We start from the raw sequence: 14,048 nt of genomic DNA on the forward strand, positions 1-14,048 counted from the left end.
TACTAACTAGGCTGACATGGTTTTGGTCTTTGAATTTGGAGTTGTTTGGATCAAAGGCCTCAGTTCCTATTTAGCTCTTCTCTCCCATCTGCTTGCTGCCTGTTGTGCTTAGTAAGCTGCGTGTATCATGCGGTTGTACTTCTGCTGTCTCAAACTAAACCTGGCAGCTATTGCTTATAGGTGCTTTACTTGCCAAGTAAGGGCTGTGGGAAGAAGTAGTCATGGCAGAGCACTTGGTTCCTGAAAGATTTATTTCTCTATTTGCATTCTTCCTAGCTCTGCTGAATAAGGGGATAAAATTTGAGCGTACAGACTTGTGCCATGTTGTCTTTCATCTATAGTGGTGCTTATGTTCTAGTCATAGTATCACAGAATGGGTTGGTTGGAAGGGACCTTAAAGATCCTCTAGTTTCAATACCCTTCCCGTGTGCAGGGACACCTTCCACTAGAGCAGGTTGCACAAAGTCTCGTCCAACCTGACCTGGAACACTTCCAGGACGGGGCATCCACAGCTGCTCTGGGCAGCCTGTGCCAGTGCCTCACTGCCCTCACAGTAAAGAATGTCTTCCTAACACCTGCTCTAAATCTACCCTCTTTCAGCTTAAAGCTGTTCCCCCTTGTCCGATCACTACGTGCCCCTGCAAGAAGCCCCTCTCCAGCTTTCTCGTTGGCTCCCGTTAGGCACTGGCAGGCTGCTGTGAGGTCTCCCTGGAGCCTTCTCTTCTCCAGTCTGAACAACCCCAACTCTCTCAGCCTGTCTTCACAGGTGCTGCAGCCCTCTGATCACCTTCGTGGTCTCCTCTGGGCTCGCTCCAACAGGTCCATGTCCTTCTTATGTTGGGGGCCCCAGAGCCAAACACAGCACTGCAGGTGGGGTCTCACAAGAGTGGAATAGAGGGGGAGAATCACCTCCCTTGACCTGCTGGCCATGCTGCTTTTGATGCAGCCTGGGGTGCAGTTGGCCTTCTGGGCTCTGAGCGCACATTCTGGGCCGTGTTGAGCTTTGTGTCCATGAACACCCCCAGGTCTTCCTCAGGGCTGCTTTCAGTCCGTTCTCCACACAGCCTGGATTTGCACCTGGGATTGACCTGACCCCGGTGCAGGACCTTGCACTTGGCCTTGCTGAACTTCACACAGGCTCACCTCTCAAGCCTATCAAGGTCCCTCTGTACATCATCCCTTCCCTCCAGCGTGTGACCGCGCTGCACAGCTTGGTATCATCAGCAGACTTGCTCAGAGTGCACTCAGTCCCACGGTCCGTGTCGTGACAAAGATGTTAAACAGCTCCGTTCCCAGTACTGATCCCTGAGGAGTGCCACTCATCACGTGTGCCTAGCTGCATGACCTAAAAGCAGTATAGTTTGTGGTTTTTTGGTAATATCTTTTCTTGATTTTTTTTTTTTTTTTTAAATTGTGTTTCCTTTCTTCTACTGTTACTACGTTCTGCTTTGAATCTAAACAGGCTCTTCAGACAGCAGGAGAAAAAAGATGGTAAATTAATGTAATTTTCCCTTCTCTAAAGAGGCTAGAGTCAATTAACGAGCGTGAGGCAGTGCATTCTAGGTGAAAGCTTATGCTTTTGTTCGGTGGCACAGAAGAGTAGCGAACTGTCATGGCAGGATATATACTTTCAGTTGGAATAGACTGTTCTTTCATTGTTTAGAGTCATCATGTGGCCTGTAGAGTGGAAAAAACTGAGGCTTTTCTTCTGCATTAGTATGTACTGTAATTGTACATCTAATGACTCACTCCAGCTAGCACGCAGTGGTTAGCACTAAATCATTGGGACATGGGCATGTGTTCTTTATTTAAATATGTGCGGTGGGGAATGGCCGTTGTCATGTTAGCAAAAAGTAATACAGAAGTATGAAAGTTCTGCCTGATGTGAGCAGTAGTGTCGAGTCTGGACTTGTTCTATCAGAGTTTTTACTTGGAGGATGGGAAGCTTCTGCTTAGCCTTTCCGTGTATATAAGCATATCCAAAGACTAGAAGGTGGGTCTAACAAAAACTCTTATGGAAAATCCATTTTCACTCTCTGTTTGTGATGTCATTAGTTGTTTTAAGTATCTTTTGAGGGAAGAAATAGGTAAAACCAGGACTTTAATATTAAAATACGCAGACTTACTTTTGGAGGAAGATTAAGAAATGGGCCTTCTGTGGTGTGTTTTTTTTCTCTGTGAGCCATTGAAGGCCATACTCCTGTTCTCTTCTTTATGGGCTGCTTGTAACATCTTGAAAATCATGTTTCTCTGCACACAATTGTGTGCACATTCGTGCAGAGAAGAGTATAGTGCTGAAAAATGTGATTGAAATTCCGAAAGGGTAAATAATTTCTTTCCCAATGTAAGCTTGTTTTGCGGTCAGTGTCCTTCTACCATAGAAACAAGGATAATTCTGTCCTCAATAAAAGATGAGAGTAAACTTTGCTGTTTGTTCAGCATGGGGTTTGGCATTGAAAATGCCCCAGGAAAGCAATTGTAGCTGTTGCTTGGCTACCTTTGTGCCAGAAGTGGGCTGTAGTGGCTGACAATGGGGAGGCAGAATTGCAGCAAATTGCGGATGCTGTTGCCGAACTAGGCTGTGTTTGGTACCCAATACAAGTGAAATTTGCTGCATGTTCTTTACGGGTCATCTGAATCCTTCTGTTCAGTCAGTAATGTGTGTTTTCATCATCAGGAGAAGATTATCTGACGGATATACAGGACACTTAAAACCAAAACCACTAGCCAAACAAAGAACCCACTCAGAAATTTGATGTCATAGATTTTGGGTGAATCACACTTAAATTTTTCTTTGAAAATTCCTTCCCTGACTCAGAATGGAAGCAACTGATTATCCCTCTCTTAATTTCTCAGAGTGGGCGCTGGGCTGTATTTCCCTAACTGCAGGTATGGAGCCATAAATCATCTTTGTGTAGGAGCAGATGGCTCTTAGTGATGGTGAACAAATGGCTTTTTCAGTGCAAAGTGTTACTTTTTAGAACAGTAAAACATGTTTTGTGTACAACTGCTTTTCCCTGTGGATAGCTTGCTCTCAGTCTGGGGAGGCCAGCTTCTTTCTCATCTTCCATGAAGCCTCTTTCAGTCCAGGGGCCTTCTAGCAAATGACCCCTTTCTCTTGAAAATCGCTTTTTTATTCTTTCAAGTACATCAGGTTCCTTGCTCTGGAATGTGACTGTCCTGTCAGTTTCTGGGAGCGCAGGACTTGGTCCTTTGACTCCCAGGTGGGAACTTGAGGCAACTTGCCACCTTGTCCTCAGGAGCAGGAAGCCTTCTACAGGCTGGTGTGTCTGTACAGACCAGTAAAAAATAAACAGCAAGGTACGCAGACCTGTTGCCCCAGAGTGGATGGTGACTTGGTAAGCTTACAAAACTGCCGGGTGTGCGTATATATTACGTATACCTCAAAGGTAAAAAAAGGTATTTTTCAAAAGCAGAGATGCAATAACTTCCAGCAAAAGCAAACAGTGAAGACTGGCAAAAGTCAAGCGAAGCCCTACGCTGGGGAAAGTCCCTCTGCAGCGTGATAATTGGGTTATAGATAGGAGTTAAAAATGGAGACCTGCTTTTTGTTTCCCGCTCTGCCACCTGCCGTGTGACCTCGGGGAGCGCCGTGAGCTCTTCCAGCGTTGCTGTCCTCTGAGTGGGTAAGCATAAATCATCTGCGGCAGGTGCTCTGACACCCGTAAACTAATAAGTATGGCAGAAAGGGTGCTTGGGTTTTTTTGATTTTTGGCTTTTTAAAAAAACTTCTATAAGCCTTACTGACACAGGTGTATGGAGTGGCAGTTTCTAAACTGTTTACTGATACCTCTTTTGTTCTGTAGCCTGATGGGAACTCCAGGACAGCATGCATACTTCTGGTGCCCAGGTAACCGTAGGCTCTCCTGGCCCTGGCTGCGTTTGTTCAGGAAAGGGAGAGACCAAAGAAATACTGTGCATCACTGGCCAGTCTGATACTGTGCCCAGTGTTATGGGGCAGCTTTTAGCGTAGTTACTACTTAGTGTAGCTACTGTTACATACTTCTATGACGCACAAATGCGGGGGCAAACTATGCGATCAGAACAAATGCCTGCGAGCGGTTCTGGTTCAAAAGGCTTGACACCTTCTTCAGAGGTTTTTTCCATTCTCTTCCACAGGCTGGCAGCACCAAATTTAATCGAGCTAAACTGCTGAATGTAGGATACCTAGAGGCCCTAAAAGAAGCAAACTGGGACTGTTTCATTTTCCATGATGTGGATCTGGTGCCAGAAAATGACTTTAACATTTACATGTGTGACAGACAACCAAAGCACCTTGTAGTTGGCAGGAACAATACTGGATACAGGTAGGAAACCAGGAATATGGAAAGAATTACAACTGGGAAATGCCGTGTTACTGATAATGTTCCTCTTATGATGGTGCTGTGTGCTGGTATCTGCATTCCTCCTCACACCAGGTTTCTGGTGGTAACATTTCACCTTTGCGGAGTGCGTTCTGTCAGACGAGAACTGTACAGACCTCTCTGAAGTCAGCCTTGTGGTCACCTGTACAAATGATCATGGTCGTCCTTCTGGTTTCTGGGGTGGGGCAAAGGGTGTTCTGAGAGGAAAGCAATGTGCCAGAGGTTGTGCAGAGACCTTCTGTCAAAGCTAGACATGCATTTGCAGTTTCCCAGGGCTGTGATCTGGGGGTGTGATCTTACTATAATGAAACTTGCCACTTACCTTTTGCTGCTGCAGAGGTAACATCTGGTATTGAGAGCTCAAGTCTGAAAATTTGCCAAGGGATGGGGTTGTCCTTTAATTATTTGGCTGGGCTCTGTCTAACACAGGATCATTATGATTTTTAAATGGGTCGCCTTAGTGCCAGTGTGATATAAATAATTAAAAGTGAAAAGTCAGGTTCAGTCTACCTGAGAAAAAAGGCTCCTGAGCTTGGTAATTTCAATGACTAGAATCTCTTCATTGAACTTGTTTCTTTGAAGATTCACCTCTTATGTCATGTCACTCTAAATATTAATTAGAAGCGGGCTTTTCAAAAGCTGATCTCAGAGTACTTTGAAGTAAAGCTCTGCTTTGCTTCTGGGTTTTCTTACTCAAATACAAGAAAGGGATGGGATGTGCAAATTCTTACATGGAATAATATTCACTTTCCAGTCATTTAGGGAAAACTGGAACACACACATGTGAACTTGGCTTGTGACAGGCTTCTGGAACGCTGTGCCTTGAATAGCTTTTGTTAATTGACAGCCATGTAGAAACCAGGCTAGCAACATGGCACAAAGCTTGAGGTGCTTTACTTAACCTCCTGTGCCTGAGTTAACGCAAGTGTTTTGCTTAGTTAAGCATGCAGATGGATTTTTTGCTTACGCTAAGGGATCTTCTTACTATTAATTTCCTCAGGCTTTTCCTGTTTGTGGAAATTAGCTGTTAGTTACAGGTCAGCTTTAAGCTTTTGTTTAGAAGAGTATGGCCAAAGTGTTTCTGTTGTGAATTCTAGACGCAGGGTATTCGCTAGGGCAGTGGTCGTTTGAATTTGAGTCACGCTTTATCTTCTGTGTCAGTACCTCTGTTCACACATCCAAGAAGTGGAGACAGTACTGTTCCACTTCCAAGGGAATTCCTGGGCACATCTGAAGGAATTCAGATCCTGAGCTCAAGAACAATACCTAAGCTGAGCTGAGACCATAGGTTGAAATCCCAGCTGAGTGACCTCGGTGTTCTGCTTGCGCTGAGGTGGGCATCATGAGACACCCTGCTCAGATGAGGTTGAGAATGCTGAAGTCATATGTGTTCTGCATTAAACCAAAATATCCTGGGCAGTATTGTGGGGGTTTTGTGGGTTTCCTGGGGTTTTTTTGTTTGTCTGTTTTTCTTCTGGGGGATGTCTTCTGTGGCGATACAGTGTGTGGTGATCTTAGCAGCCGTGCTTCTTTAGAGAGCAAATACCTTTAGGTTTAGTCACGTAAAGTGCAACTCTGTTTCATATTAGGAAAAAAAAGAAGTTTATATATTAAAACTTTGAAGTTAAGGGTGGGAAAACTTTTTATCTTAGCTGTTTCCGTGACACCAGCACAACATCCTTGCCTAAAGACCATTTGTACTGTATAGTTTCTTCAGTCCGATTTTAAAAATCTCAAAGGAGCCGATACTGTCTTGTTCTCAGGGGTGAGGTGGTTGAACCCTGTTGCAAGGTGGATTTTTGCAGGCGATGGCATCTAGGAGTGAGATGTGCCTGGGTCCTGCCAGTTCCGCTCTGCCCGAGGAGGGCTCAGTGGGCAGCATTGTCTTAGTTACAGCTCTGGCTCCTTTGCTGTCTGCCTCTCCAGTGGTGCAGGAGAATTATGGGGTGCATAAGCAAGCAGTGGGGTGTGTACGTGGATGTGTGGGTGGCAGTATGTGGTACTGTTGGGGACTGGCAGTGCAGCCTGAAAGCACAGCTGGGGAAGGCTCTTCCCTGCTGTTGCTGTTTGTGGGACCTCCTGGCTGTCCATTCCGCCTGTTCGCTGCATTTCTCTAGAGCCCTACTCGCAGAAATCTCAAGGCAGTAATGCGTAATTTAAACTTGATAGTGCCTGCCCTACCTTATGGTTGGTCTCCTCTAGGAGGGGAGATAAACGGGACAGTGCAAGGGAGAGTTAAAAATTCCTGAGGTAGGAAAGAAATAAAATGCAGGCAGAGCATGAGAGACTGCATCTGCCTAGAACAATCCTTTTCTGTATGTTTATATAAATAACGCCATCTTTGGGGAAGTATCTCACAGTCCCAGCAGATGGTAGTTGAAGCCTTTTACAGAAAACTGGAAGAAGCCTCATGTATACAGGCTGTGGTCCTCGTGGAAGACTTTAATCATCCTGGTATCTGCTGGAAGGGCAACACATCAGAAGTCTCCTGGATTACTTGTGCCCTGAAGTGAATTGATGATAACTTCCTGACACAGGTGGCCGGAGCTGGTGAAGGGAGGTGTTCTGCTGAATTTTATACTTACAGACAAGGAAGAACTGGTCAGGGACGTGAAGGTTAGAAAACAGAAAGGAATGAGGCAAATAGCAGGATCATAACCCTGGCCTTCCTATTCAGGGATCTGCTTGGCTGAATCACTTGGGAGACAATCCTGGTGAGAAGAGGGGTTCAGGAGAGCTGGTAGATCTTCAGCAGTTGCCTCCTTCATGCTCAACAATGGTCCATTCCCATGTGCAGGAAGTCAAGCGAAGTTGGATGGAGGCCTGCACATTCCTGAGAACTCTAACAGAAAAAGGCAGCATGGAAGAGGTGGAAGCAGTCAGGTGACTTGTGAGGACACACGACATGCTGTGTAAGCATGCAGGGATGGAGTTGTGAAAACCAGACCCCCCCCCTGAAATTCTTGAAAGCATGAAGGGCAATGTGAAGGGCTTCTACAGGTATATCAGCTGCTGGGAAGACTAGGAAAAATGTGTACCTGCTGTGTGGCAGGGGATTTGATGACAAAAGACAAGAAAAAGGCCAAGATACTCAATGCCTTCCCTGCCTTGATCCTTACTGGCAAGATTTGCCTTCGTGAATCCCAGGCATCTGATGGCGGTGGAAGAGCCTGGACTTACCCTTGCTGGAGTGGGATCAAATTAAGGAATACTTAAACAAACTGGGCATACACCATAAAACTGTGTGACCTGGTGGGGTGTATCCATGGGTACTAAGGGAACTGGTTGCTGTCAGAGTGAGGCCATTCTGTTATCTTTGAAAGGCCATGATGGTTGGGGGAGGCTCCTGAGGACTGGAAGAAATCAAATGTTGCTTCTACCTTCAGGAGAGGCAAGGAGGAGGCTTTCAGGAACTGTAGGCTGGTCAACCTCACCTTTTAATCCCTGGGAAAGTGAGGAAACAAATCTGCTCACAAGTCACGCCTGACAAACTTGATAGCTGCCTTTGACTAGCTGGGTGGACAGGGGAGGGATAGTGGATAGTGTTTGTCTTGACTTAAAAAGGCTTTTGACACTGTCTCCCATAACATCCCCATTGACAAAGCGATGAAGTACAGACTAGTAAGTGGACAACGAGATGGACTGAGAACTACCAAACTGCTGGGCTCAAAGGGTTTTGATCAGCAGAGCAAAGTCCATCTGGAGGCCAGTCATTAGTGGTTGACTCCCGAGTTTGGTACTGGGGCTGGTACTAGTTAGTGTCTTCGTTGGTAACCTGGATGCTCGGGCAGATGGCACCCTCGGCAGGTTTTCAGAAGATAGAAATCTTGGAGGGGTGGTTGGTGTTCCAGGGACTTCATCAGTCTGGAGAATGTGGCCAGAAGGAATCAAGTTCAGCAAAGGGAAGTGCAGCGTCCCGCGCCTGGAGAGGAGTAGCCCTGTGCACCAGCAGGTGCTGGAGGCCAGCTGTCTGGCGGGCAGCTTGACGGAGCAGGATCTGGGCCAGCACTGTGCCCTTGTGAGAGGCCAGTAGCACCTTGGGCTGCGTCGGGAGGGTGTTGTCAGCAGGCTGAGGGAGGCGGCTGTTCCCTTCGACTCAGCACCACTGAGGCAGTACCTGGAGTGCTGGGTCTGGTTCTGGGTTGCCCAGCACGGTAACAGCATGGGCATACTGGAGCGAGGCCGGCAAAGAGCCGTGGAGGTGATGTAAGGGAACGCGGTGTCTGGTGTGAGGAGAGGCTGGGAGTGCTGGGACTGGTCAGCCTGGGGCAGAGGAGGCAGAGGGGGATCTTGTCAGTGCGACGCCTGATGGAAGGGACTAAAGACGGTGGAGCCAGACCCTTCTCAACGGAAGGCGAGAGGCAGTGGGCGCGTACTGAAATAGAGGAGATTCCATTTAAACGTTAGCTTTTTACTGTGGGGGTGGTCAGATACTGGAACAGGCTGCCCAGAGAGGTGGTGGAGTCTCTGTCCTTGGACACGCTCAGAGTCTGAATGGACACGGTCCTCAGCAACTTGTTCTAGCAGACCCTACTCTGAGCGGTGGGGTCGGGCTGCGTGATCTCCAGAGGCCCTTCAGCCTGTGCAGTTCTATAGTGGCACTATGAAATCCAGGGACAGTATGAAATGAAAACCAGAAGCAGAAATCAGCCAGGAAAAATACTCTGGGGGAGGCTGTGTACGGTGTTTTTTGGGCGGTTTGTTGGTGTTTTTTAGGTGTGTTTAAATTGGGTTTGTGGTAAACTAGAAATGGTAATATGCTTTGTGCCTTTGCTTGTCTGCCATGTAAATTGCCGTAATAGATACTTCCTAGCCCTGGCCACTTGCTCATCTGTTTAGATTCACTTTAAATGAGAAAGAAAAACTCAGTATGAAACCATGTGCCCATCACCTCTGAAGCGTTGCAGTGTCACAGAGGCTGTGTTGTAATGCTTGCCTTAAGGGCCAAGGAGGAGTGTATCATGAAAAAGCAATTAGCAAAACGGTGTAAGAAGATAAATAAGCATGGTATCTAAATACCTTTTTTTAAGTAGGTGCAGCTTCCAGGACAAGGAAGGTAGAAATTAATCTCCTTTAGAGCCGAGCTTTATCACATTAGGTTACTTAGTAACTTGCACTGTACCTTCCTTGGAACGGTCCTGCGATATTCCATAGCATGTGACCTGATTTCACTCCAGGTTTTTCAGATTCAGCTCTAACGTAGTCAGTGGCTCGCTGTTGTGATCGCAAAGTGTGTAGCTTTGTTCCTTTTCTGCTCATTGGAGGCCTTGAGGTGCAGTGCCCTTTTGGCTGGCAAGGGGAATTATGTAAAGAGAGAGAGAAACAAAGTTGGAGAGTTAACTTTTTCTGGCCTGAAACAAATTACCATCTTTTGGTGAAAAGAGGAAGAGAACAAGAGCCACCTCATGGATTTGTGCATCCTTAGCTCTGTGAAAGACAGGTCTAGATCCAGAGTTTCAAGGTGGTATTTTCATTGTTGTTAGAATCTGACTTTTAATTCTTCATTCTCTCTTGTGTACTTCTAGGTTACGGTACCAGGGATATTTTGGAGGTGTAACTGCTCTAACAAGAGATCAGTTTTCTAAGGTGAATGGATTCTCTAACAACTACTGGGGTTGGGGTGGAGAAGATGATGACCTTCGAATCAGGTAAAATATATATATAAAAAAAAAAAAGCTAGAGGGAAATGGATGTCAGAGGTGGAGGAATTGGTTTAAAAAAAATAAGTATCAGTGTGACTTCCTACCTAGCCCCCAGAGGTGGAACACTACAGGAGCCTCAGTGCAAACCAGTTTTGCAGTGGGGAGTTGGGCTGCAAGGTGCAGTTTTGTGAACAGTTTCCTCGTTGCATTTTGTCAGGGGTTTGTTTGGGTTTTGGGTTTTTTTTTTTTGGGGGGTGGGTTGGTTTGTTTTGTTTTTCTCAGCCACACAGTATTTGTACTCTCATGTGGAAATGGGTTGTAATGGAAATAAGGTTGAAGTCTGGAGTGTCGCTTGCCAGAGACACAAGTGTGTGGAGTTCCGGTACTTTGCAAAAGTGTGGGAGTGTTTTGGTTTTGGTGGGGTTGGGGTTTTTTGCATTCATTGACTGCCATGATTTACTCCAAGCAGGTCTTCGTTGGTATGTGGGTGGTGGTGATTATAGTTAAGATGGTGAATAACTTGAATTCTAGAAAGCCTGCATACGTATCCGTACGCCCTTTGCTTGTGTTCAAACTAGTTTTGCAGATGTGCCTGTCAAATAAGGGAAACCTGTTAGCTGGAGAGGTTTAGTGGGACAAAAAAGTTAACAAAAACTTTTATGTTGATCTTTTGCCCTTTGCCTAGAAGGAAACCTCTAATCTTGCATCACTGTTAGTGAGGGAAGGGGGGGGGGAGCGCATGCACCCCCCCCACACACACCTCCCCCATAAAACCACAACCCTGCAAGCTCTGCTGGCGGAGCCTGTCAGTTTGTAACTTGGGTGCGCTCTGTCATTCTGAAGTGTTCATTCTTTTCAGTTGCTTAAATATGCAAACAAACATTTTGGGGACGTACAGTTTGTATCCCCGGTGATGTTAAACAATGCCACTGGTGAAACCGAGCGTGCTGAAGTTAAGAACTTCCAAATGAAATTTTTTTTTCTCTGTGTCAGTTCAGCAGATCAGTCAGCTGTATCTCAAGAAATCTAAAAGGTCTACTGGAGATGTGGATTTCTGTCCCTTCTTAATCACAACTTTTTTTCTTTTTTTCCCCTCCCTACCCCTGGCTAGTGACACCAGCTCCTCTGTGACCTCGAGGGAGCTGGCGGTGGTAGTGGTGGGGTAAGGCTTGGTACCATCTAAGTCCCCAGAACTGTCACAGTTAGTGAGCAAACAAAGGTGACAGCAGTGTTCCTTCAAATGTTCCTGCGGGCAGCGGAGAACCAGCCGTGCAGCACATCAGCAGGATTGACTGAGGGTCTCCGCAACATTTGCAAGCGGTTGGAATCGGAAAGGGCCGCTCGCTTGTGCGTGGCACCTCTGAACCTGGCAGCTGTTGAGATCTTGGTGTGGAAACCAAATCGTATGACCCAGAGTCACCCTGCCCCTGGGCTTGGCGCATGCCCTTCCCCTGGGTGGGACCTTGGACTGGGCCGGCTGCCTGCCGCTGCAGGCCCCGTGGGAAGCTGGCTGGGCGGTGGGTTGTCACCCAGAGCCGTGCAGGCTTCCTCAGCGGAGCCGGCGGATGGCAGCGTCCCCTGCGGTGGCAGGAGCCCGGGCCAGGGTGCTCCTGGGTCCCACTGTTTTGCCTCTGCGCTTGCGTGGCGCGTGCCACGAAGATTTTTCAGGTCACTTGTTGTTATGTGGTAACCGACTGCGACAGTCAGTCATTGGGAAGCTGTGAGGGGCTCGGGTTTTCTTCAGCTCTTGGGTTTCCTATTGCTCTTTCAGCTGCTGCTGTGACTAGCAAAGACCTGGGCTATTCCCTTAATTCCACTGTCACGAAGTTAACCCTTTCTGCTGACAGAGCAAATGTCAGCGGAGTGGTTAAGCGGTTTAAATGTGGGCACCCGTGTTTAAGGCCGAAAGCTCCAATCAGGTGCCTGATGTCAGGCACTTACATCCACGCATGGGGCTTAGTGCTTGGCACTGTTCTGGGAAAGGAATTTTTTCTTCATAATAACAAAAATTTTGCAGCTGTCTGCCAACTACCAAAAAAAAAACCCAAGCTATTTTTTAAGTGGAGAACAATTGAGTGTAGGGGCTTTATTGCAGGAGTTGAGATGAGCTTGTGGAAATATACACGTGGAAATATACACGTGGCAAAATACAGCCCTCCTAGGTAACGCAGGGCAGTGCTGACTAGACCAGACAACGCTGGTTTAAGTGTGCTCTGTGATAACATGTGCTTAAAGCTCTGCCTGCCTCTGCTGCAGTAGCTACCATGCTTCTCTTCAAAAGAAGGGGGCACCCGTCACCCGACTGGACCTTTTCTCCAGAAATGCAACTCTGCGCCGCATTGCTGTGGCAAAATGGCTTGTGGAAGAGATGCAGATGAGTTTCCTACAGTTCCCTGTGCTTGCTTCCGTGGCATCTAGAGGAGATCAGGTCTCCAGATGTTGTGAGGTTTTGTTTTCCTCCTTAAGCACTTGTTTATAGGTGACATCTTGTTCATGGCACTATTGCTTCTTCCAGGGTTGAGATGCAGAAGATGAAAGTGGTGAGGCCGTCTGCTGATGTGGCCAGGTACACGATGATATTCCACAAACGAGACCACGGTAACGAGGAGAATGGAGAGAGGTGAGTCAAGAACAGCGTTCCACCTTGAATGGTCCTCAGTTTGTGGCTCGGAGCTGGGCACCTGGGGACCCAGTTCCTTGCTCTAGGCATTTGTGGTACCCAAGGCTCTGGGGGACACCCCTGTGACACCCCTGTCCCCAGCTGGCAGCTGTTCTGTACATCTGATAGGGTGTTCCTTGGAAACTACCTAAGTTGTAGTAACGTGGATATGATTTCAGAGATAAAACCAAAGGACTTTCTTTCCATCCCCCATCTGATTGTCCATGCTGAGGACAGGGAAGGCATAACTCTACGCGCCCAGTAGATACAGAATAGCGGTAGCTCTGCTGCCAAGTTTACTGGTAGTAGGAAAGAGCTCAAAACTCTCTTGTGCATGTCACTGAAGATATTTTTTTTTTTTTCTCCCCTTTTTCCTCAGAATGAAGCTTCTACGTCAGGTGTCTAGAACGTGGAAAACAGATGGGCTGAACTCTTGTTCCTATAAACTGCTCTCGGTGGAACATAACCCTTTGTATGTCAATATCACAGTGGATTTCAGCACGCAGCCCAAGGTCTCGTAAGGGCGAGCGCCACACGGGTTACAGGAAACAGCAACGGATTGTGTTTGTGGCTGCTGTTACAGCCGGTGCCTCCCAGTGCGCTCCTTGAAAGAGTACTGCAGTAGCACAGAAGAAAGTTTTTCTTCACAGCATCTACTTGGTTGGTTGAGTTTCCTTTTGTGAGGACTGGAGGTGGGGACTGCCCCGAGGGACAGGTCCTCCTGCTCTGGGCACTTGCTGCTGGGACTTTTGCAAAAGTGTCCTTGTTTGGGCTGGGCCAGTGGAAGGGATTTAGTTAAGTCCCGCAAAAAAATTTGCTTATTAAAAGCACAAGGACTCTTCACCAACTACACGCTGCCTGAGAAAAGCTAGGGTTTTTTTTCCAGCCTGAGAAAAAAACTGCTTATGTGTAAGGGAAGGGCAATAATGGTAATGGGTGAGATGTTACAAATCTCTCAATAAATGCATTCCATTGAACTCAAAAGGCTTCTCTTGCCCTTCCTTCGTGAGCTCAGCTCCCGCTGCTGTGGGACTGCTGAAGTGTCTTAGGGCAAAAGGAGAGGCTCAGTTCTGCAGGGGCCGGCTGTGTCAGATGGAGAGAAATTCCTGTCCACCTCCTTCAGTGGTTTGGGCCATGCTGTTAGAGCGTGTTTGTGTACGTGCCCAGGCTGCTGCTGTCTGTAATTCTTGTTATAGAAGGCTGGTACCGGCCTGGGGATAGCTAACTGCCCCACTAAGCAGAAATCTTGATTAAAGCATCTCTGTACCGCATTATACCTAACTGTCCTTACATCTGATTGTTGGCTACACGGCCCTTGCGGGTAGATGCAAAACAGGCTTGGGAGAGTTTCTCTTGGGTATA

General features: G+C 47.1%; 1 protein-coding gene across 3 annotated transcripts in view; it reads left to right on the plus strand.

The window, feature by feature from the left end:
- Nucleotides 1-13,670, plus strand: part of B4GALT4 (beta-1,4-galactosyltransferase 4) — a 34,498-nt gene extending 20,828 nt beyond the window's left edge. For all 3 annotated transcript variants that reach the window (XM_040594514.1, XM_040594512.1, XM_040594513.1), the window contains 4 exons: nt 4,141-4,328; nt 9,911-10,033; nt 12,543-12,647; nt 13,066-13,670. In XM_040594514.1, coding sequence (XP_040450448.1) covers nt 4,141-4,328; nt 9,911-10,033; nt 12,543-12,647; nt 13,066-13,207 — 558 coding nt within the window. In that variant the 3' untranslated portion in view covers nt 13,208-13,670. The remainder of the gene's footprint in view (nt 1-4,140; nt 4,329-9,910; nt 10,034-12,542; nt 12,648-13,065) is intronic.
- Nucleotides 13,671-14,048: the final 378 nt, after the last annotated feature.

The sequence above is a fragment of the Falco naumanni genome, chromosome 5 (genome assembly GCF_017639655.2).
Source record: "Falco naumanni isolate bFalNau1 chromosome 5, bFalNau1.pat, whole genome shotgun sequence".
In the NCBI taxonomy this organism is placed as follows: domain Eukaryota; kingdom Metazoa; phylum Chordata; class Aves; order Falconiformes; family Falconidae; genus Falco; species Falco naumanni.